The 24,290-nt window shown below is 37.3% G+C and overlaps 1 protein-coding gene across 2 annotated transcripts; it reads right to left on the bottom strand.

The window, feature by feature from the left end:
- Positions 1 to 1,534: 1,534 nt before the first annotated feature.
- On the bottom strand, positions 1,535 to 23,335 carry LOC127626387 (sex comb on midleg-like protein 2). Of its 2 annotated transcripts, none has more exons than XM_052102134.1 (9): positions 23,109 to 23,335; positions 17,091 to 17,375; positions 15,867 to 15,978; positions 13,653 to 13,856; positions 10,995 to 11,168; positions 9,597 to 9,722; positions 7,263 to 7,505; positions 3,066 to 3,229; positions 1,535 to 2,922 (listed from the first exon to the last, which is right to left on the bottom strand). In XM_052102134.1, the coding sequence occupies exons 2-9, from the start codon at positions 17,328 to 17,330 to the stop codon at positions 2,800 to 2,802; spliced, it is 1,386 nt and encodes a 461-aa protein (XP_051958094.1). In that variant the 5' UTR covers positions 17,331 to 17,375; positions 23,109 to 23,335; the 3' UTR covers positions 1,535 to 2,799. The 2 variants fall into 2 exon arrangements, with proteins under 2 accessions (XP_051958094.1, XP_051958095.1); XM_052102135.1 differs by having other exon boundaries at positions 7,272 to 7,505; positions 23,109 to 23,334.
- Positions 23,336 to 24,290: the final 955 nt, after the last annotated feature.

The following is a 24,290-nucleotide window of genomic DNA, read 5'->3' as shown; positions in this document are numbered from 1 at the left end:
CGTTATTTATTTGTCCATTCGCTCTGATAAGATGCCCTGTATCAGTGTACACCAGTGCCTTAAAGCACATTCATCCACTCAGAGGAGCAGATCCGAAGCATTACCAAAACAATGTTCTTCCGCAAGACACATGCAGTTGTATTTTTTAACCGCTAGAGGGCAAAAAGTTAGCTTAGTAGTTAGTGTAGCTTTAAGTCAACAAAAGAACTGAAGTCGTGTGGTAACTCCATACACTAAAACCGCCAAATCTCACTGATCGGTAAATCGAGATGCAGTTCAAGTCGAAAAAACCTCATTTGTTGGGTAAGCGCTTTCATTTCCATACATGTAGGCTGTGTAAAGTATGTTTCTGGCCTAAAATTAACATAAGACACATTCGATACCACCCAGATAGCACATGTACATCTCAGATATGCCTGTTTTAGATTTTAAAAGATCAGATTTAAAATCATAAATGGCTCAGTCATCTGCTGAATCTCTTATTGACATCAGAGACATATTTATAGAGCTGTTCAGCCATGATGTGAATTTGGTCTGCGGCAGGGGCGTAGCAATCATCTCAAAAGTGAGGGGGACAGAATGTTTAGTGCAAGACGAAAATAAATATATAAGATATATATTTTTAGAGCGGTCAATCGATTACAAATTTTAATCTAATGAACAGTGAATTTTAACTTTTCCATTTACACATTAAGACATTTGCTGTATGAAAGACATGGCATGCCCCGTGAAAAGTGAGTGGACACGTCCCCCACGTATTCTACACCCTTGGTCTGTGGTAAACATTACTTGACGAAACATGGACGATTTGTTCTACAGCATAAATTACACACAGTCATAGCTCAAACGTGAATTTAATAGAAACCCATAGGAAAATCCAGAGGAAACCCATGGCGGAATCTCTTCCGGGTTTTTGTACTACAAGCTGAGCGTCTCTATTGACACGTCTTATATTGGAGATGATCAAACAACGTAAAAAAAATACGTCTTCCAGATGTAAACACACCAACCCGATCTTATGAAAAGTCGTGCATAATTTACAAGTTGGCTATTTCGTATGGTCTCGCACGATGTTTTTCGCATATACTCGTACGACTTCGTCACGTGCAAATTCACGTATGTCTAATGCGAAAGCGTGCGCGGAGGCATTAAGGACATACTTAATATTATTCCCTAACCCAAACTCCTAATCTAAATTTAACCAATCAATAGGAGGCTGTTGTGTGTGACAGAAGCAAGTTGCATATTAGATGGAAACTGTCCAGCGACGTGATTGGCTGTCGTGCAAGTCGTAGGAATTCAAATGAGTGCATTCGCACAATATCATATGAATATCATACGAATCCAGACGTTGAAACACACACATCAAATAGACGTCTGGGTGACGTACGTGAAGCAGAAATTGCTCACAAACTTCATTAATTCTTCCGTGTTTTATCACTCCACCACATTTAGATAACGTGTGCCATTCCACTTGGAAAAAGATGCAGTAAAAGCGACAATTTTATAAATGCAATTATTTATTCAATTGTAGAAAAGAGTTCAAATAATACAAAATATGTCAACCTGAGTTTAAGAGCAAAGTAAATACAGTGTGTCTAAAAGGAGCTAACAACCGATGTATACAAATGTATATCATAAAAAAGGCTCCGTCCTCCAGAGTAACTAAATCAGTGAATCTTAATATCAATTAAATAGACTAAATGCGCTCAAAAAGAGGCAATTTCTACTTATTAAATTAAAAATATATATAATCAAATGCACTGAATTTTAGAATACTGAACCGAAAGTTGCACTTTTATATGATACACAAATAAAAATAACTACATAACATATGTGGGACTGCTGCATGTTTTTGGGGGTCACCAAAAAAGAGCTGGTAAGGGCATTGAATGTAGTCTCTTATATTTCCCTCTTTTTTTCTAAGGAAAAGACATCATTGCTAGTTTAACAAAATATGTATAAATGAAAATGACTTACACGACTGTCCTGAGTAATTATCAATTTGAGCAATAAACAATCGTAATGACATGTTCAAAATAACAGTGAGTCAGAAACAAAGGTTTGTGCTTTTAAAATAGGTGCATTTTATAGACCATAACAAAACCGCTGGTGGTTTATAGCACTTAAAAAGAACATTTTTAGGAACAGCAGTACCTTTTGAAATGATATGATTGTGAATTTCAAGTCATCAATTGAAACAACCCCAATGAATCAACTGCTACAAACGCTAAACAATAGAATTTGATTAAACGGCACCAAAACACTTAGTAGTTCATTTCCAAAAAACTTAAATTCAAATACATCTTTAACAGATGTAAACAGAATAAACCACAGTGGAAAGTGAACATTTGTGACTTTGTCTGTGCATGTAGACAGTACCAGAACACAATACATAAACAACACTGTGTAATCCTTTGGATTCAGCTTTCCACCATAGTCTGTAAACCAGAACTTCATTGGGGTACTGAAGTCTGTAGCTGCAGTTTTACTTTTTTATTTGAATAGAGCCAGTGATCATCGCTAAAGCTTGTACACAATGTCCAAGCAGAATTAGACCGTCAGATCTGATGTGAATGGTTGCATTTGTTTATGCTACAAAATATTGAACAGGTCAGTTGTTTTTTCCCCACTGTATTTACCCACTGGAGTAGGGGACTTCATGTGAAATGGGTCAGCATGTTGGACCCTCAACCCACGTCTCCAGTGAAGTTTCTGGTATCAACTCTGAACTGGAGTGAACCTCCGTTTTGCTCTGTTGCCCCTGGTGGAGACTGTATGCATTTGCTCAACCAACTACTATTTCACTTGTTTGAGTCTCTCGATGTGATGGCAGAGCTTGAGAGCAGGGCCTAGTTTCAGCCCCATGTACTTCATAATCATGTCACTCCGTAAAAGCATCAAGGCTTTGCCGTCAATCTCCTGAGGAAAAGAGAAACATATAAAGAAAAACACCAATGCCAAAATATTGAGAAGGAAATCAACGTAAAAGGTCAAACTTCAATGGTAACTACTGTTCAAAAGGCTTGTGTTAAGCAGAGATTGGATAGAAAACTGTATCTCACATGTTTCCTGAAGAGCTCTGCATGTGGGCCCAGCGCCTGAGGATCGGCTTCATGCACAAACTGCATCACTTCCTCTATACTCCAAGACGACGGACTCTTGTTGGATGATCTGGAAAGATCCCTCTCCACGGCCTGATGATCTGGACCAGTGGTTGAGCTGGCAGCTAGATGAGATACATCAACACAGAAAATAAGAAACACAAATGATGGCAAAGCAGTACCAAACTAACAAGGAACATTTCTTCGTAGTCAACGACCCCAACATTTGTAAATCAACTGAAAGTAAAGGCTGTAAATAAAAATAACACTCAAAAAACAGGTAATGAAAGGCAAAAGTTATGGGTTTTCACTCAGCTTCTAGGAAGATTAAGCAGATTTGGGTTCATTTGGATGATAATCCCCTTCTGAAATAACCCTGCCCCCTTTTGGAGTTACTCCGCCCTTCTTTGGAAATCCTGCCCCTATTTGGAGAACTCTGAGCTGTAGCAATACCTGCTTAGGGTATTTTGCCACTAGAGCACACTGATACATACTGAAATACTACTGGTATCACTCTGCGATCTTTAACCCTTTAAGCTCGGATGGGCTTGTGAGGAAAAATAATAATCATCAATATATGAACAACTACAGTCTTGACCAACACAAAATAGGTATCGTTTGAAAGCTTAGAAGCTCTAGTTTCCAAATGCATGTAGACATTATGACCAAAACTGAACAAGTGCTTTGAAATTGCAGACAAATCTGGAGTGTTTATTTTGATAACATTGCACTGTACATCCTATTTGTTTTACTCACACAAAACAAATATAGCGTGTAATAGTATATGTCTTTGACAGGTGTTGCTTATATGCCATGTTTTCACTTATAACGTCACAAAAAAAGAAAGTAACATAAAATATCACATACCATTAGAGGAGGCACACACAAGGTAATCGGATGCATAGATCATTAGACAATCCATACGAAGCACAATATTACATATGGCCACCGGGAGATGGCGCCAAATACATGACACAGACTAAATGATGACTCAAACGGTACAGAATGAAACTCATTCTGTGAAATATCATTACTACAATCATGTCTCCATATGATATGCAAACCTTAAGTTGTTGCTGTTTTTGCATTTGTAATTAGTTCTTATGTACAATTATTATGTTTTATTTGTTTGGAGATGTTTTTGGATTATGATAAATTATATTCGTAATGCTATAACTTTTGATTGCTTTATCGTATCAAAAATAAATATGTAAATAGCTATAACTTTTTCTCAGATACAGTTGACATGATTGGGAACAAAACAAACACATTTTTTTCACAGATATAAAATGTCAAATAAGAAAAAACAAGTAAATTTTTTTATATGCTATAAAAATGCTACTGAAACAGGAAATCTTAAAAAAAAAAAAACTTCAGAGCTTAAAGGGTTAAAAGTAAGCTTAGTAATTTAAATCAATGTTGCACATCCTTTTATTTATTTAATTGGCAATTAGTCATGTAATAATAGGATATAATGAGCAGTCAGATGGTCATTTTCACAAAATATACACCAACAGTTCTTCTCACATAATAACATACTTTAACGCAAATCAATATTTTATGTCCATTTATTAATTTTATTATTTAGCAAGTTGTCATGTAATCAGCAGGATAATGTACTTTCTTGCAAAATACCACAACTCATCTATGATCACCCTGTTGGGTTTTAACGACCAGCTGACCTTACATCTATACTGTCTACAATGGGTATGTTTTGTTTTTATGTGTTATATTCATGGGAAAAAAATTATCATTAATTTTTATGCCAATTTGGTATAAAAAGGTACTAACTTTTGGCAGACCAACATTAGATTATATATATATTACACGGCTGTAATTAGTTATGTTTTATTTGTCCCACTGGAAATGGAAATCTACATACTGCAGAAATAAAAAGACTAAAAGCAGGACATACAAGATGCCAAAAACAGTGAAGTGCAGCGGTTTCTCTGAGTAATAGCACAGTAATGAAGCATTGCATGTTTCATAATCACAAAGTAATTAAGTCTTGGTTCATCCTATTCTCTGCCTGCCTCAACTGATGTTGAATTTCCCAAAATATACACGTGTTCAGTAAGTATCTCTGAATGGGAGAGCTGGTCTAGGATCAGTCACTTCTAGACTGTCTTTGGACTCAGTTGCTAAAAGGTGGATAATGAAACTGAACCCCAAACAGAACTCCCACACTAAAATAAATATGGCCTCTTGAGCTGCTAATAGGATTTAATCCGTATCAAAGCATATTGTGCCACTTGACATTTGATTAAAGAAAATACATCTGTTCCTCACACAAGCACGCCGTACGGAACTGATATGAGTGTTTATCCCAGGGTAGAAATAGATTTTAAGTCTCCAAAGAAAAGCAGAGATCACAGAATGTTTCGGTTAGGCAGCTTACATTGCAATATCCTGCTTTTAGGACTGAAGCACAGCGTATTGGTAACCAGCACTGAAACACTGGAGACGATAAAAGCTCAAACTATAAATAACCAAAAACATTCAAACATTAAGGGAATATTCCTGGATCAATACAAGTTGAGCTCAATCGACAGCATTTGTTTCATAATGTTGATTACCACAAAAAATCATATAGATTCGTCCCTCTTATTCTTTAAAACAAATCGAGGTTACAGCGAGGCACTTACGACGGAAGTAAATTTTTAGAGGGTTTAAAGGCAGAAATGTGAAGATTTTTAACATTTACAGATTGGCCCGGTTCACTTCCATGATGTCACAAATTCTATCTATTGAGCTTAACTTGTAACGAACAGATCACATACAGGCAAATATAATTAAATACTTTAAATATAAAAAATGTCTATTTCTAATGATCTTTTAAGCATGTAAAATTGTAATAATGCTTGTCAAATGTGAAGTGTGTAACTTCATTGTTTGTTTAACTAGTTTCTATCCTAGTTTAAGAACTATTAAGACATTGGTAGGCTGATTTCCACAAAAACTAACATTCTTACCGGCCCGACACAGCAACATTGGCTCAACCAATGACATGAGTGTGGAGCGGAACTATCTGTTTGCACAACCAATGGCAGATGTTGGATAAACATATCTGAAAACAATTGCTTTTGCAATTTTATCTGGTGCAATAAGCAAAAATTACAAATTTGCACATTTTATGTTTAAACAGAAGAGTGCATTTTCTGACACTTGTGTAACCAAATGACTGGATTGAGCTAATGACCCTGTTTACATGCACTTAAGAAAACGGATCATTCCAGGGGTTTTTCAGGAAGTGGCATTCTGCAATGTCATGTAAACGAGAAAGCCAATTAAAAGAAAGTATTTCTGCCGGAAAACATGGCTTAAAAGCCATATAAATGCTTGAGTGGCGTTCTTAAAGGTTCTTCTATAGTGAGCATGTGCTCAAACGCACCTGGGTAATCCCAGAGTTTGGCGTAAGAGGAAAACTCCACTATTGCAGCACAGCATGTCGTGATGCAAAGTTAAGGAAGCAAACACAGCAGCAACTGTGGAACATCTTGAAGAGAAGCAACGCAGAACAAAAAATGTCCAAGTCTTCCTCAGATGCCATGTTCGTTATTTACACCAGTGTCATGGGAAAATTACGCTATGTCCCCTTTGTTGCGGAGAAAGCTGCTACTGGCTGAGGGTTAAGAGTACACCGCTTACACAGTGCATGTAAACGCTAGGGGTGGACGATATGACCAAAATCCTATATCATGATATGAGTAATTTTATTTCACGATAACGATATATATCACAATATAGTTAAATATTTCTGAAAAACCAAATTGTATTATATATTAAGCCATGTTGCAATATGTAATTTTGAGTAATCCAGAATGAGTAACAGGTGTGATCTGTGCTTTTTCTGTCACAGGAGCACAAATGAAGGGACTCGCGCGCACTTGCGCGTTTCAGACTGGGTGCGCAACACTCGCACAAAACACCGCTGTACATGTTTGGATGGGAGGCATGTTTGGAGAGTGTGATGTATGTCATTGTGGCTCAAACGAAATTTCATGCCACTGATGCCGATTCAGTGATATTTTTTCTCATCTAATGACACATGCAGCTGTCAGTGAAAAAATGCATTTCATTTCATTTACATTTCTTATCAAGACATCTGAAATTGTTAGTAATAGTGCATGTGAAGTTGTTAAAACAAAGCTTTCTTACATAGCCTACCTTCCACTCGTCTGTGTGCGCGTGCGGGGCCCAGATCAGAGGGGTTGGAGGTGAATCTGTGGAGGAGTGGAGGGTGAGAGGGGTAGTGCGGGCTGCTCCCGGCCGGGTTGTGATATTCAGAAGTGCTCCGTAGCGCAGAGGGTCGTGGGGCGACTGAATTAGAAGCTGTGTCCATCGACTCCTCTGAGAACTGCTGGTCTGTAGTGGCACCATTTTCAGCATGTGCCACAGTGTCTGTCACAGAGAGTGAATAACAGTGTTTTAAGTTAATTTACATTAATGCATTTGGCAGATACTTTTATCCAAAGCGACTTACATTGCACTTATTACAGGGGCTTGTAGGGATTGAACCAGCAACATTCTGATTACCAGTTATGTGCTTTAGCCCACTACAAGTTCAAGTTCAACCTTAAGGCCAAAGTATACTAAGGTATGCATGGGTATGCATGGCACAAATTTTGTCATCATCCCAGTCTGCGCTTAAAAGTGCTTAAATGTAAATGACTTGACTTTTAATGGGCAAAAACTGTGTAAATGTTCAAAAGCCTTCTGGAGCCAATGACTTTCAAAAAATAAACCTACCCTGAAAAAATATTCACTGAAGTAAAATGTGTAACAACGAACCCCGGTCTACCCTACAGAAGGTTTATAGCAGATTTTTTTTCTCAGAATAATAAGCTTGCATACTGGAGACAACAAGTCTACACACTCACTTTTAACCAACACATAAAACCACTCCAAAACAAACGGTAGGACTGGAATTATGTTATGATAAGAGTATAAATCATATATAACAAGTAGGAACATGCCTCTGATCTGAGCTTATAATTCTCCTCTCTTTCGTATGTGTTGACACACAACCACAAAGCAGTTCTATAATGACGGCAACACAACTCTTATTAATGAACACTTTTACCTTCAGTTTGTGACAAAGAGTTAAAGGGGTCATATAATGCCATTTTTGTACAAGTTAATATGAATCTTTAGGGTCTAAATGAAAACTTTGTAATATACTTTTATTAAAAATTCTCATTAGTATTTTAAGAAAACACAAATTTTACCTGCTCAAAAACAGCTCTGTTTTCATCACGCCATTTCAGAGCCTATGAATTTAAATGATAATGAGCTTTGGTCACCCCGCCCCTCCGTTCTGGAGTTATTCTCTGTACAACTGTTTTTTTGACATTACTTCTTAATCAGTAACATACAAGTAAACCAGGTGTAACTTAGTGTTACCATGTTAACTGTAACACCTGCGTACACAGTTTTTAATAACACAATAACCATAACGCGTTGTTCATTATAAACGTGGGATTATGAATTATATTGAGAACGTCGTAACGTTATGAAAAACATGCCGTAATGTACCCTGAGTGTAAACATTAGCCACATTCATTGTGAAGCGTGCAAGCGATTTGCAAAGATTAATATAAAGGTTAATAAAACGTCACACTTACTACTTCTGGAGGTGCAGAGGGAATATAAATAGTTGGTACCGAATCTTTTTTCAGCAGCAGCTTCTTAGCAAAACCAGCTTTATACTGACCCTCGTTTATAAAGCAGTCTGGTGAAAAATGATTCGCGCAAACATGAACGCATTGACGTTGCTCGTGGGGAATATTCCCATCGTAAACAAAACTCAGCCACTGCGTCTTCAGCGGTTCAGATTTAGGAACATCAAAATGACTGCTGTGTTCGTTATTACACCGAAGAACACAACACCACAATCGCTTAGGCGCCATTCTGCTCCAGTGTATCAACAATGATGACGGACTATGATTGACAGTTCAGCTCACGAGCGAGGGCGGTCTGTGTTGAAACACTGCTGTCAATCAACAATCCTGGGAGGGGCGTCCGACCGTGTGACGTCACACGGTCGAACGGCTCGATTTGAGGCAGGGGAAAATATATAAGGAGATTAAAACAAAAACACTGGATGGATTTTTATCATAATAGGATGGTTGTGTACAGGCACAGCCAACACACATTTCAGTACAATCAACTTGAAAACGTGCATGAACCATTATATGACCCATTTAAACTACAAAAACTGAACACATAACGCCCACATTTGTCAAACTACAATCATAACAGTACACCCACACCAGCACAAAAATAACCTGAATTGACATTTTCATGAGTCTTAATTAGTTATCAACATGGGCAATTTAATTAAGAGTCTATCAGCTCCATCTTTCATTCTGTTTCAATTCGGCCAATTAAAACCGGCCTGGAACTGCTGCAACAAGTGTGCTATAAACACTCAATTTGTGCCAATCACTAACAGACAGACGCAAACACTCAGAATAGTTGAACAGGTCATACCATCTGAGGGTAGAGCATCTGTTCTGTGTAGTTTAGGTGATAGAGCAGCAGTGTAAGAAGCCGAATCTCTGTTGAATCGTCTCGTACCCCGCGCTACGGACAAAGCTTCTGATGTCTCCTCTTTCACTGCCAATGAAACACAGAAAAACAGTTACAGTTATAATCGCAACTGGAAGAACATTAGTCTAGTGTAGCCAGACCTTTGACTAACAACATAAGGTCTGGTCCACATGGCAGGTTATTCTGGCCAAAGAAATGCCTGACTGAACTCTGACAGGTATGGAGGCCCTTAGAGGACAGGAAGTGAAAAATAGTTTTGCATACTATAGTAAGAGTTTGCGTTCCCTCACAAAAGAGTTTTGCATTCCCTCGCAAACGTTCTCTCACAAAAAAAGTTATGCGTTCCCTTGCGTTACTTTGTAATAGTTTTGCGTTTCATTGCAATCAGTTTTGGGTTCCTTCGCAATAATTTCCCTTGACATAGCATTTGCGTTCTCTAACAAAGAGTTTTGTGTTCCCTCACAATAGTTTTGCATTCGCTTACAATCTGTTTTGCGTTCCCTCGTAATAGTTTACGTTCTCTCACAAAATGCTTTGCATTAGCTTTGCAACTTTTTGCATTCATCCGCCATAGTTTGCGTTTCCTCACGATAAAATCTACGTTCCCCTGCAATGAGTTTTGGGTTCCTCCACAATAGTTTGCATTCCCTCGCAATAGTTTTGGGTTCCCTTGTGATAAGTTCTGCGTTACCTTGAAATAACATTTGCATTCTCTCACATTTAATTTTGTGTTACCTCACAATAAAATTTGCATTCCACCAATGAGTTTTGCATTCCCCGCAAAAGTTTGCTTTCTTTCACAGTAAGGTTTTGAGTTCCCTCGCAATAAGTTTGCATTGTCTCTTAAATTATTTTGGGTTCAGCTCTGTGAAACTTTGTATAGAAAAATAGAGTAACAAAAATGTAACTTCATACAGTACCAGCTGACTGGTACTGTGCGGTGTTTGTAAACCTCACTCCCCTGACCTCAAGAGGCGCACTAGCAACTGACGCTAGGGGATGTAGCGTTTAACCTCCTCGTTAGCGCACCCAACTCCAATGCCGGAGATGCCGGTTCGAATCTCATTTGGAGCAGGTCGAGCAGGACCGATTACACTAGTGGATATCTAGCTACTAAGTCCCACTAACTTCAAATCCAGTAAATACTTATTCTTCAAAAATGCTCACTGTACCAAATAAAACCTGTGTTCCTTAACTCCTAGATTTTGCATTAAGACAGCCAATCAGATCAGAGAAAGTGCTTTCCAGTTTTGTGTACAACATGCATCAGATGTGAGAGATCGAACTGTTGGGACAATATTAGACCACTGGATTTCATGCTTCATACACTAAACATACCTGACTTGCTCCTGTCGTAGGAATTGTGTGTGTTAGTAAGTGGACTGAAGGGCTGGCTGCTGAACAAGTTGTCACACTGCAGGTGGTGACACAGAGTTTCTAGAAACCGCAAAACAAATGATGCACTGGAGGCCGTGGGGAGCTTGACGTAGTGTATCCCTCCATCAGAGCGAACTGAGAAAGCAATAAAGGAGAAAGAAAAAGATAGAGGCTGTGTGTTACAGTGATTTTACCATGGGTAAATGGCATTTTTAGGCACCTAAAACTAGGGTTGCCAAATAGAGACCATGGGTACAATCTACTGTTTTGACAGCGTTATTGTTTATACAATATTAACAAAGGACTCATCTAATTAAAATCAAATTTTAAATAATTGCAATACTTTTAAACAAGTCAAATATAATGACAGAATGTAGCTGTTTTCTGTACTATAGTAAACGTTTCATGAATGTCACTTGTGAGAGATCATGAGGTATACATTTAAAAATGTATTTCATTTCTGATCTTTAAACTGTCTGTGCGAGGTTTGTTCCCTGTCACGTTTCATTTCCATAGTTGCCAAACATATGCTAAAAAATACTCACACCCCAAACACGCAAGCATTTTCTAAACAGTATTTTTAAAAAGGGGTGGGGGTGTTGTTGAGCTGGCTAAATATGTGCCGATTAAGGGGCCAGGGGGTTGCAGCAGATGGCCCCAGAGTCCCGGCGTGGGCTTCACCCCCTGCTGCACACATCAACATAGACACTCATATACAAAAATGCACATTTCCCCAGGGAGTGTCCCAATCAAATGACCCAAAACCAGGTTACACACAGATGTCCTCATTTATTATTCGCAGACTGATGACATCAGCTGGTCACACACACCTGCTTTCACTTCTCCATTTATTGTAAATAACATACATGTTGACAGCACTGCAGCATTAACATAACACACAATTATGAGCTCAAGTCTTAAAAATACGCTGTTTATCTCTTAAAATGCTTTTAAATACATTGCATTATATGGTAGTAAACAATATTATTGATCATAAGTCAATCATTGGCACACAGTTCACAGTAATCCATTACACAAGTGAATTTGTCAATCAGTTTGAGATTTATTATGAGGGCTTGTTCAATTTCAACAAGCGTCAGACATGCTTGTGTAGTGTCTCGGGTGCGTTGCATCATAAACATAACATTTTTAGGTCACTGTGTCAAGTTAAATATAGTTTAATACTTAGAACACATCTTGAGATCTCTTTGCGCTCCATCAAATGTTTGTGATGTTCTGCCTACTGAAGTGTTTTCTTCACTGTATAAACTGCACATTGCCACACAGCTGAAGTTTCACTTACTGCCCTCTGGAGTAAACAGGTGGTACTGCAAGCTTGCATTTCTCCCTTATACGGGGGCATTACGATTAATTGCGTTAATTTTTTTAACACGTTATTTTTAGTCACATTAATCACACTGAATTAACGACAGCCCTAGTTATAATGTTTTGGTTATTTGTTCATGGTCACCATTTCATTTAGTAATTATTATTTTATTTTGTACATTTTATTTACAGGTTCATCACATTAAAGTATTTAATAATGTATATAGAATTATGCTATTTATAACAGTCTCTGTATATATCTATGTTTTCTTACTTTTTATGTTGTTGGTTCATGGTAAGCCTGAAAGGTTTATAATTTATCATTAAAAAGCCCTATAACACCGCTTGTATCAAATTTAATACACTATTTTTGGTGCAAAATCTTTGCTGATTTTAATAAAGTGACCATAATGATTATATTGTTACTGATATGAGTATATAAAATGAGTATTTGCTGAATATAAGCAACTTTTGCTTGTTTAGAATGTTGTATATTATTTAATGAAAAACCCCCTTTGAAATCCATGTATCAAATATGATAAAACAGGCTTTTGATGTATATCTCTCAATCACAATTACATTATATTCATGCCCACCATATATCTTTTTAAGATATATTTAAAGTGTGAACTAATATTTCTGTGCATTTTCATATATGCAGCCTGTTCTAATATTATAAAAATCTCATTATTTGACATTATTATGAATTATGATCTTGTCATACGTTTCTATATGATAAAAATTGTTTATTAAAAAAATTATATTTTATGAATGAACTGAATTGAACGGTGAAACATTTCAATCCATAATAGACCAAGGAGAGGAAGTTGTCATGGCCAACAAATATTTGATATCTCCAAAAAGCCCAGGGAGTCCTCTGATAATACCCCTGTAGCATGTATGAGCTAAGAAAAACTTAAATAACAAATGTCCTACACAGAAATTAATTGCTGGGCCTCAGGAGGATAATGATATTTTAAACCTAATGTATGATACATAAAAAAGAAATTAGCCATTTTTTTTTTTTTTTTACATTTTCTTTCTATAGTTTGTCTAATGGTACTAAAAACAGTTTCATGTAAAAAAAAATATAAATAAAAAATTCTGACAATTCTTTCCTATGTCAGGCTTTATAGTGTTCATTTCCCTATGGAAAAAATGAATGGGACTTTTACTTATGTTGCCCGACTGATGTGCTGTATTGAAGAATCGTCCAATTATACATAATCAAATAAATCATCTCTTAAAACCTGTTTGATTATATTAAAAACAGTTTACATAAACATTTCAAACCTCTGATGATCTCCCCGCCATCAGACTGAGACTGCAGGAAGCTGAACAGGGCTTTGGGTTTGAATGCACAGTCAACGCAGGCTTGGACCGCATGCTGCAGAACCGTGTTCACTGGGCCCGGTCCGAAATGATCCGGCAGCTGCAACAACAGCTTGCGGTCCATGTGCGGTCCCGAGTCTCCATGTTTATTCACGTACACGCAAACTAGAGGGGCACACAATCAGATAAACACAAAAATATCAGAACATTGAAAAGAATTTGGCCTTTTTGATGAAAGAGGTCAACAGAGAATGGCTAAACTAGTTCGAGCAGACAGAAAGGCTACAGTAACTCAGATAACCTCTCTGTACAATTGTAGTGAGCAGAACACATCAAACCACGTGGTGAATGGGCTACAACAGCAGAAGAGCCAAGCCATAACAAGCCATTTTTTGTTTCATCATAAGGGCTTGTTTAAGGATGCGTCAATGTACACGTTTTTGGGCCATCTTGGTTTTGTCACATCATAAATGTGCCATTTTGAAGTCACTGCGTCAAGTTAAATGAAGTTATAATGTGTGGATAAACTGTGTGTTGCCTATACAGCGAGTTTCGCTTACTGCCCCCTGAAGAAAACAGGTGGTACTTCAAGCTTGAATTTCTCAGATATAAGAAATATTCCTTATTACGGTCCGGTCCGTAAATTTTTTTAACGTGCTTCCAAATTGCATCCAAATTGATGCATTAAATCGACAGCCCTAGTCCAACTTTTGACTAGTAGTGTACACTGATGAGCCAAAACATTATGACCACCAGCTTAATATGCTGTTGGTCCTCCGCATGCCACCAAAACAGCGCAGACCCGCCGAGGCATGAACTCTACAAGACCCCTGAAGGTGTCCTGTGGTATCTGACATGAAGACATTAGCAGCAGATCCTTCAAGTCCTGTAAGTTGGAGCCACCATGGACCAGACTTGTTGGTCCAGCACATCCCACATATGCTCAATCAGATTGAGATCTGGGGAATTTGGAGGCCAGGGAAACACCTTGAACTCTTCATCACATTCCTCAAGCCATTCCCAAACAATGTGTGCAGTGTGGCAGGGCGAATTATCCTGCTGAAAGAGGCCACTGCCATCAGGAAATACCATTTCCAAGAAGAGGTGTACCTGGTCTGCAATGATGTTTAGGTAGTGTCTACGTAAATGGCCGGACACAGGGTTTCCCAGCAGAACTTTGCCCAGAGCATCACACTCCCTCCATCAGCTTGTCGTCTTCTCACATTGTATCCTGGTGCCATTACTTTCCCAGGTAAACTGCGCACACATACACGGCCGTCCACGTGATGTTAAAGAAAACAGGATTTATTGGACCAGGTGAAGTTCTTCCAATGCTCCAAGGTACAGTTCCGACACTCATGTGTTCATAGTAGGCGCTTTCAATGGTGGACTGGGGTCATCGCGGGCACACTGACCGGTCGGTTGCGACGCAGCCCCATACGCAGCAGGGTGCAATGAACTGTATGTTGTGACGCATTCCTCGTGTAATAATCATTACAATATTGTGTGATTTGTGCCACAGTAGACCTTCTGTCGGTTTGGACCAGACGGGATAGCCTTCGATGCCCTCATGCATCGATGAGCCTTGGGCGCTCAACACCCTGTTGCAGGTTTGTGGTTTGTCCCTCCTTGGACCACTGTCAGTAGGTACTCACCAATGCTGACCGGAATAATCAGCGAAAATAAAAGGCAGTATCAAGGGAGTAGACATAGACTCAGATAGCACACGTACATTTCTGATATTTTCATCTGGAAAGCATCACAATCTAATTAACATCTGCAAAACATCTTAAAAAGATCATAAACATCTCAAAGACATCTGCTGAATGTCTTATTGACACCTGAGACATACGTTTTATAGACATATTGAAGATGAGCAAACAACATCAAAAACATGCCTTCCAGATGTAAACACACACATCCAATAAATGTCTGGGTGATGTACGTGTGCTGTCAGGGTCATAATGACAATCTTTTTCCACACTGTGGTAATACAAATTGGGGGGTAAAATGTGCATAACTGTCATGAAGCAATGTCACAATGTTAAAACTCTGAATGGCTTTCGTTCTTTTGGTTTTTGAGTAAAAATAGGACCTGGACATTTTCTTGACAAGTTTCGTGAGAATCAACCCATAATGCATTTTACTTCAGTAAGCAGTAAGTTAGAGCCCTACCGGTGGAGACGACACCCGAGTCTCTTGTTGTCTGCAGACTAGACAGTCTCCCATCTGACACTGAAGAGGACAAAGTGGGGCTTGATAGTGAATGAGTAACCTTCGGTTTCCTCTGCGAAGGAAGACAGAGGACGAGAGATAAAACAAATATACACACTCACACAAACAACCCTACCCTCTGTTTAATTCTGTATAAAGGCCTTATCTTAATTGTATCAGACTTGAGGAGAATCCAGCATGACCGTTTATGTGGAAGGATTTTAGAGGAAGTGTTATTGTATCATTTGAATAATTGCTTATGATTTACGACCCACCCTCAAATCAAACAAAAGCTGCATAACGATCAGTTACCAGGGCAATTTTCTTCTTTTGTTCCCAGTTTGTTTTTTATCCCATTATAATCCCATCCTATTGGCTATTGCTGGAATTAGATTCATTCAAAACTCTATCACCTGATGAAAGCTTACCATATAAAAACATCAGTACTGTAATTGTAAATATATTTTAAATGGGAGGTTTTTAACCCATAACGCAGTGTGCATCCAATATGATATGGCTCTTGTTTCACTCTCTGTTCAAGCTGATGAGACACAAACCTATGGTATTTAAGTTTCACATGTTTATGTTTTCAATATTTATATCGGCAGACTTCCGTGAATAGTGACTCTTATGTTGGGATAAATAACAGCTTACATTATTAAAGTAAAAGTGACATTAATTATTATATTGTTACTGATATTTTGAAATGAGTATTTGCTGAATATAAGCAACTTGGTTAAAGTTTTGAATATTATTTTATTGAAAATCCCCTAAAAAAATCCTTTCACAGGCTTTACAGGGTTAATTATTGCATTGTGGTCTGTTTTGATATGGTCATAGACAACATCCTAATTATGCATGATTATATGCCATGTTACATTTTATTATTTGTGTTTAACATATGTCAAACACATAATAAAATGCAACAAGGCATATAATCATGCATAGTTCGGAGAGTAAAATAAATAGGCTTATCAACTTTTAAAAGTGAGGTTACATGATAACACTCTTCATCATCATTTGATCATTATTAGATGACTTACTGCTGCCATAATAGATACTAATAAAAAAAGCATCTATTTTTAATATACTTAAGGACATCCAATGTAAAAATCTGGTCCTTAAGTAAAATAACTTGATTTAAACCTATCAATAGGTCCTCCATAGACAAAAAGGCAGTTCTACCTTGCTGCCGGGTTTAGGGCCTCTCTTTTTATAGGGTTTTGATGTGAGCGGTGAAGTCATGGGATTCTTGGCTGTGTTGGACTGCATTTGGCCGTTCTGTGACGTGGCGGCTGCAACTGCTGCAGCTTCGGCTGCTGCCTTTAGCATGGCGATGGTCTGGCTCTTGGGTCTCCTCCCTCGCACCCCCTTGCGCACGGGTAGAGGAGGCAGGGGGTGCGGCAGGTGGTACGGGGACTGCATGGAGCGCCTGGACCAACTGGACTGGCCCAATGCCGGAATAAAAGTCTTCAGGAAAGTGAATAGAGAGCCAAATATAAATGGAAAAAGCTAGGAGACACTGAGTGATACGTGCATGCAGGTCATATAAATGTTAAATAATATTGATTGAGCAATCTTGATTCAATAAAATATTATGCATATTATCATTAGATGGAAACAAAATATTTGATGATGATGATGATGATGATACTCATGATGTAGCAAACAAATACATGTTTTTGTACATGTACTTTGCAATGGTATTCTTCCAAGTGTCTTTAAGTACTTTTTAAGTAAATAAATCAAGAAAGAGAGTAAAGGAAAAGAGACAAAGAAAGGAAGAAAGAATGAAAGGAATTTAAAAAGAAAGGATGAAAGAAAAACAGAAAATAAAAAGGAGGAATGAAAGATGGAAAGAAAGAAGGAAGGAATGTAAGGTAAAAAGATAAAGGAAACGAAACAAGGAAAGAAAGAAAGGTAAAAAAATATTGAAAGAAAGAGAGAAAATAAAAAAGAGGAATGAAGGAAAGGAAGGTAAAAAGAAACAAAAAGAAAGGAGAGAAAGAAAGATTGAAAGACAGAGAAAATACAAAGGAGGAATGAAAGATGGAAAGAAGGACAGGAGAAGAAAGGGTGAAATAAATGTAGAAGAAACCAAAGGAACAGAAAGAGAGAAAGAAAGGTAAAAGAAAGATTGAAAGACAGAAAATAAAAAGGAGGAATGAAAGATGGAAAGAAAGAAGGAAGGAATGTAAGGTAAAAAGATAAAAAAGGAAAAGAAACAAGGAAAGAAAGAAAGGTAAAAAAGAATGAAAGACAGAGAAAATAAAAAAGAGGAATGGAAGGAAAGGAAGGTAAAAATAAAGAAAAGGAAAAGAAAGCAAGAAAAAAGGAAAAGTAAGAAAGACAACTTTACAATAAGGTTGCATTTGTTGCATAAACTGAAAACACAATATTTTTACAGCACTTAATAATCTTTGATAATGTTCAATTCTATAGAAAATAAAACTTTTTACATTAGACATGTTAATATTAGTTAATGCATTATGAACAAATAATGAAGAAGTCATTTGATGAATGAAATCTGTAAAACAAAAAACATTTGTTCATTTACAGTTGCATTTTCTAATATTAATAAATAGAATATTATTGTACAGTATTACCATAAAAATGATATATAGTAAAATCATGCTGCTCTTGCAGATGAAGTACCTCACTAAAGGGAGGCAGTCCTGATGAGTGGATCAAACAGAGACGTGGCACAAAGAAAAAGAAAACTGATATTTTGTCTTTGAATCTGACCAGTGAACGACTCTTTTGTCCCTTTTAAATTTGACCATTTTGGATATTAGAAGCGTCTCGTTTCAGTCTTGAAAGCAGCACCTTTTCAAAAAGGTGAACACAAAAATGGAGTTGTCTGGGGATTCTCTTCAAGACGGAGAGAGCAGCGACTGTTTCAGCTTGACATTGTGCCTCACAGGAGGTTTGTGCTTTTCAGCAATCTATTGTTTCGCGGGACTCCCCCCACTGGATCTCTGGTCAAATGTCTCTTTTCTGGGGCCAACAGGTAATCCTCATTAGGGTGAGAGAATGACCCCCATCTCTACCTACTTACGTGTGTGTGTGTGTGTGTGTGTGTGTGTGTGTGTGTGTGTGTTTTCAAGCTGTGGGACATGATGTCACTGGTGTGGGCTATGGAAGGTGTTCACAGCTAAAATTAACTGCAGAAAAACTTCTTTAATGGATGTCTTTGTCTTGTTTTCCAGTAAAATACCAAATCATCCTTAAAAAAAAGACACATTTACCTAGTAAGCAATACTTGCTTGATATTAAAGGAATATTCCCGGTTCAATACAAGTTAAGCTCAATCAACCGCATTTGTGGCGTAATGTTGATTACAACAAAAACAACTCGTCCCGATCTGGGTTACAGGGGCACTTACAATGGAAGTGAATGGTACATATTTTTGTCAAATGTGGGAGATATTGCTTTAGTACATTATTATTAATATTTAACTACATTAAACATTGCATTACTATGCAGTGGTAATGTTTTTAGGGCTGTCAATCGATTACAATTTTTAATCAAATTAATTACATGGTGTCCTGATTAATTAATCGTGATTAATCGCATTTAATCGCACATGCAAATATTTGCTGAGAAAGCCCCTCATATAACAATAACTCAATATATAATGATTAAATAATTATACATAGTTATCTTTAAATATAAAAAATATATATATATATATATATATATATATATATATATATATATATATATATATATATATATATATATAAATAAAAATATTCAGATCATTAAAATGCATTACATTCCTGTAGCAGAAGAGTTCATCATTGATAAGACGATACAAAAAGCGGCTTTAGAATACAATGTATTGTTTACTACCATATTATTGATCAAAGTCAATCATTGGCATACAGTTCACAGCAATCCATTTCACAAGTGAATTTATCAATCAGTTGGAGATTTATTATGAGGGCTTGTTTAAGGACAGTCAATTTACTCCTAAGTCAGACATGCTTGTGTAGCGTCTCGGATGCGTTGCATCATAAACATACATTTTTAGGTCACTGTGTCAAGTTAAATATAGTTTATTACTCAGAACACATCTTGAGATATCTTAGTTCAGATTTGTGTTCCATCAAGTGTTTTGAACGCAAGAACATAACAAATGTTTGTGTTGTTCTGCCTACTGAAGTGTTTCCTTCACTGTATAAACTGCATGTTGCCACACAGCTGAAATTTCCATTACTGCCCTCTGGAGTAAACAGGTGGTACTACAAGCTTGCATTTCTCAGGAATCTTCCTTATTACAGTCCGTGGGCATTGCGATTAATTGTGTCATTTTTTTTAACACGTTATGTTTAATAAAATTAATCGGACCAAATTAACGCGTTAAATCGACAGCCCTAATTGTTTTATATATATGTGTGTGTGGTGCGCGCATTAGAGCACTCTGCTCTTTGTCATCTACATGATCACGAGGAGGTGTTTTCAGTTTATGGGCGGCCAGCGTGCATGCATTCATTTTGAAGCACGCAGCACATGCAGATTATATATTTATTTAATTATAGTAAAATCGCAGCCCTTTTGTGGTTTAATAATTATGCTTAATTGGATTAATTGTACATTAGAGCATTCATTTCCATCGCAAATATTTCAAATTCTGTGACTTTCCACGTTTTATAGCTAATGCTATTTTTAGGACATTATGAGTTTTCCACATCGCAGAAATCATAGGGTACATAGGGTACAAACCATACCCTACATGTGGTAAAATAAACAGATCATTGAATTACTGAAAATGAATTCACATCTAGAGAATCAATTAAAGTAAAAGTATTAACAACAGTAGAAACAACAATATTTAAATATAGCAATACTGAGTTTAGTCAATCCATTAGTTAATTGAACTTAATTACATGCATTCTGGAGATGCCATTACTCAATTCAATTGAGTGAATGAGTTTACTCAATCAAATGTGTAGAGTCAACTTATTAGGGTTTTTTAGTGACTCAAATCAAGAATTCTGTATCAACACGCAGCCCAAATATCAGGTGAATTTATCAGAAGTTAGAAAAAAGTTAACAAAGACTTCCAAGCCAGTTTTATCATTTATAGAGCGACTTAAAATGTCCCATGAATATTTCTGAACAGGCACTTTAATGCATTATTCATTTTGTTGCTGGCTCATAACGCAGACATTAATGCAATGCCTACATCATAGTCTCGATTAAGAGAGCACCTTGTGTTTTTGAGTTTTTTTGTAGCATTCTACATCATTCCAGTGCTCTGTATTTTCTGAATAGAGGTTTTCAGTCAGTGTTAAAAGTTTCAACTGTAATAAACTAAAATAAAGGAAAGTCTTTTTGATCAAGTATGATATTTGATATGTGCAAAGCGCAAAATTAGTCAAATGCTCATTGCAAATTCATCAAATACATCTATGAGAGTATGCTTAGAAAACATTTAACAGCATGGCTCGCAATTCAAGCATTCTGAATGTTTGCAAATCCTTAACGAAGTATCAGATACCGGCAATTCTGTGTCAACCAATCCATTCATGAAAGTGGTTCCAAAGCACAAAGCCACCATATTCTCCTATTATTGGCTCTGTATGGGCCAAGCCATCTCTAGATCAGATAAACCTCTCATGTTACAGGGCGGCTGATGGGAGGTCAGCAGAAGTCGACTTTGTTAAGTACATCTGGGGGGTTTCGCAGAATCGTGCAGCTGCTCTCCTGGGCCTCGAGAGGGGAACGAGAAGAGAAACGAAGCCCAAGCCACGCAAAGGTTTAATGAGGAGAAGAAAGCGAGCAAGCGTGTGAGGAATGGGCAAGTGCTTTCTTTCATTGGAGGGTTGGGGAGTGGGTGATTCTCATTCAAATAGCTTACAAATATAAGGTGGCACGTGAGGGATCTAGCTTTTTAAACAAACACACATGCACGCTAGGCGTGCAAAACAGATGCATTTTCAAAAGCACTTCACAAAGAGCAAAGTTTCCCTCCCCTAATCAGTCAGCAAGTACTGTTTTGTTTTAAAGCTGAAACACATTTCTAACCAGTTTCACAATGGCTGAATCACAAACATAAGCGATCTATTCACTCCCTGCTGCGGTGTGACCCAGTGACCTGCAAGTTGACTCGGAGGTCTCCACAATGACCGGCGCAGGACCCGAGGGGTGTCTGGTCACACGAGAGGTTGCAAGTGATGTGGAGAAAAGGTCTAATTACTCTATCTCATACGCAATATTTACATTTCGCCCAACACCAGACCTGAACGCCTGAGCAATCAGTCTACGGCTGACTGCGGCTTAAGCTCAGCAGGAACTAGAACCACATGTTGTGGGGGGAGTAACACCAAAAAGTGTGTGTGTGTGTGTGCGCACAACTGGTAATTACAAGGGTATTATGCTATAAATGTGGCTTTGAGGACATTTTTAGTGTCCCCATAATTCATATTGCTTAAAAAAAACATACTAAACTATTTTTTTTTAAGGGTAGAGTTAGGGGATACAATCTATAGTTCGTACAGTATCGGATAGCCACACCAACATGTGTGTGTGTGTTAAGAGGGGGTTCTCTGAGCCCCAGGTGATTTAATGAAACAATGCAATCTGTTAGAGGAGCTGAAGTCAAAACAGCTACAGCACAACTAAAGCTTTTAAAAGTTGGCCTTTGCAGCTTCTGTTGAATAAATACAGCATGCCAGTCTAAGCTTTTCCTTTATAACTCTAATATAATTTTTTATTATTTATTTATTTCACTCTTTTGGGAAATTATTGGATCATATTTTTGGGAATGGCTAAAAAGATTATGCACTTAATGCATATTTTAATATTTTTCTATTAAGGTTAGTGGGAAAAAAAATATTCTAACTTCATTCAACATTGGACAAAACATACAAATAATATGAATGGACTTATATGAACTTTTTAGTTAATGCACATATAACCATTGTAAACCGTCAACCATCTATAAAGATTAAAATGTAACCTTTCTTCTCAGCTCAATGTACGTTTTTCCACACACACACACACACACACAAAAGAGAAATAAAAGAAGTTTCTATTTCCTCTAAGAGCAAAATGAGAAATGAACGCATCAGGAATGAAACAGTGGCGAAAATAAAACTCAAAATAAACTCATGTGACCTCAGTGCACAAGCCACTAAAACAAAGCAACAGACATCAGAGACAAAAGCCTCGAAAACACGCCAGAGAGGAACTCACCTAAATGCCAATTTATATGTCAACTATATCCGCGTTGTGCACCAACGAATCCGGTATATCTGTTTCGCTTAGTCGATACAGTTTATTTGAAATACGAGAAGAGCAGCCGGAGCTAGCGCGCACTTTTCCACACGGTCTCAGCAGCAGCCGCAGCGGCAGAAGCGCATGACAAAGCCCGTGCCGGTGGAGCCCTGCTCGGGCAACATCTGATTAACATGGAGGCGAGGAGGAGGAGGGGTTATCAGGCCAAATAATCGTATGCATTTCACAGGAGAGCTTATGTAGCCTATAACCAGGGTTGGGAGGGTTACTTTTGAAATGTGTTTCACTACAGATTACAGAACACATGCTGTAAAATGTAATTTGTAACGTATTCCGTTAGATTACTCAAGGTCAGTAATGTACTCTAAATACTTTGGATTTTTTTTCACTTGTTTTGACTATACAAACTCTGCCAGTACAGTAAGACAAAACACACATGTTAAAAATACATTCTCTGAAAAACCAAAATATCTTATGCAGTGTTGTTTCTAAAACAAGATCAATCAAACTGATGTTGTTTTAAGGATTTTTTTATATTTTTACAGGAAAACAATACAAACATTATTATAATATGATTTTTGCCCTAATATCAAAGGTCTTACTAGAAAAAAGAAATTATGATCCAACATTAATTTTCTTGATAAAATAATATGATTGTGTCTGGTAACATGTGCATGTAAGATGGCTAGAATTAGCATTTTTAGCTTAGGGTAAATCTGACAATTTACACAAGGTTTATTTCTATTCTGCTCCAAACTTACTTCAAACGTACTTCTCTGTCTGCTCGTATGAATGTCACACATCATAAGAAAGTGTTTCACCGCTGTTCAAATGCACTTTGGATCACATCATTTATATGTATAAATGTTTTCCATCTGAAAGGACGAAATATTAAATGAAACAAATGACAACAAAATGCAAAGTAATCTCTTCAGTACTCTAAATACTTTTTGAATGTTACTGTATCATAATTACCAATTATTTAAATTGTAACTGTAGTGGAATACAATTTATACGTTCATTTAAATACGTAATCCAATTACATGTATTTTGTTACTCCCCAACCCTGCCTATAACTTAATGAAATCAGTAAAGAGAAAGATTTAGAAGTAAAGATTTCGATTTAAACAGAAGATCCAA

Source organism: Xyrauchen texanus, chromosome 32, assembly GCF_025860055.1.
Source record: "Xyrauchen texanus isolate HMW12.3.18 chromosome 32, RBS_HiC_50CHRs, whole genome shotgun sequence".
Taxonomy (NCBI): Eukaryota; Metazoa; Chordata; class Actinopteri; order Cypriniformes; family Catostomidae; genus Xyrauchen; species Xyrauchen texanus.
Note: the sequence above shows the minus strand (reverse complement) of the source record. Positions and strands in the feature narration are given on the sequence as shown.

Bases quoted from the DNA above. Each gene is read 5' to 3' on its own strand.
- LOC127626387 (XM_052102134.1), bottom strand. From the start codon at position 17,330: ATGCAGTCCCCGTACCACCTGCCGCACCCCCTGCCTCCTCTACCCGTG. The intron at 9,723-10,994 runs GTATGTTTAGTG...TTTCATTGGCAG, and splicing joins CTACGACAGGAGCAAGTCAG to TGAAAGAGGAGACATCAGAA. The intron at 7,506-9,596 runs GTATGACCTGTT...TCTCTGTGACAG, and splicing joins AGATGCTCTACCCTCAGATG to ACACTGTGGCACATGCTGAA.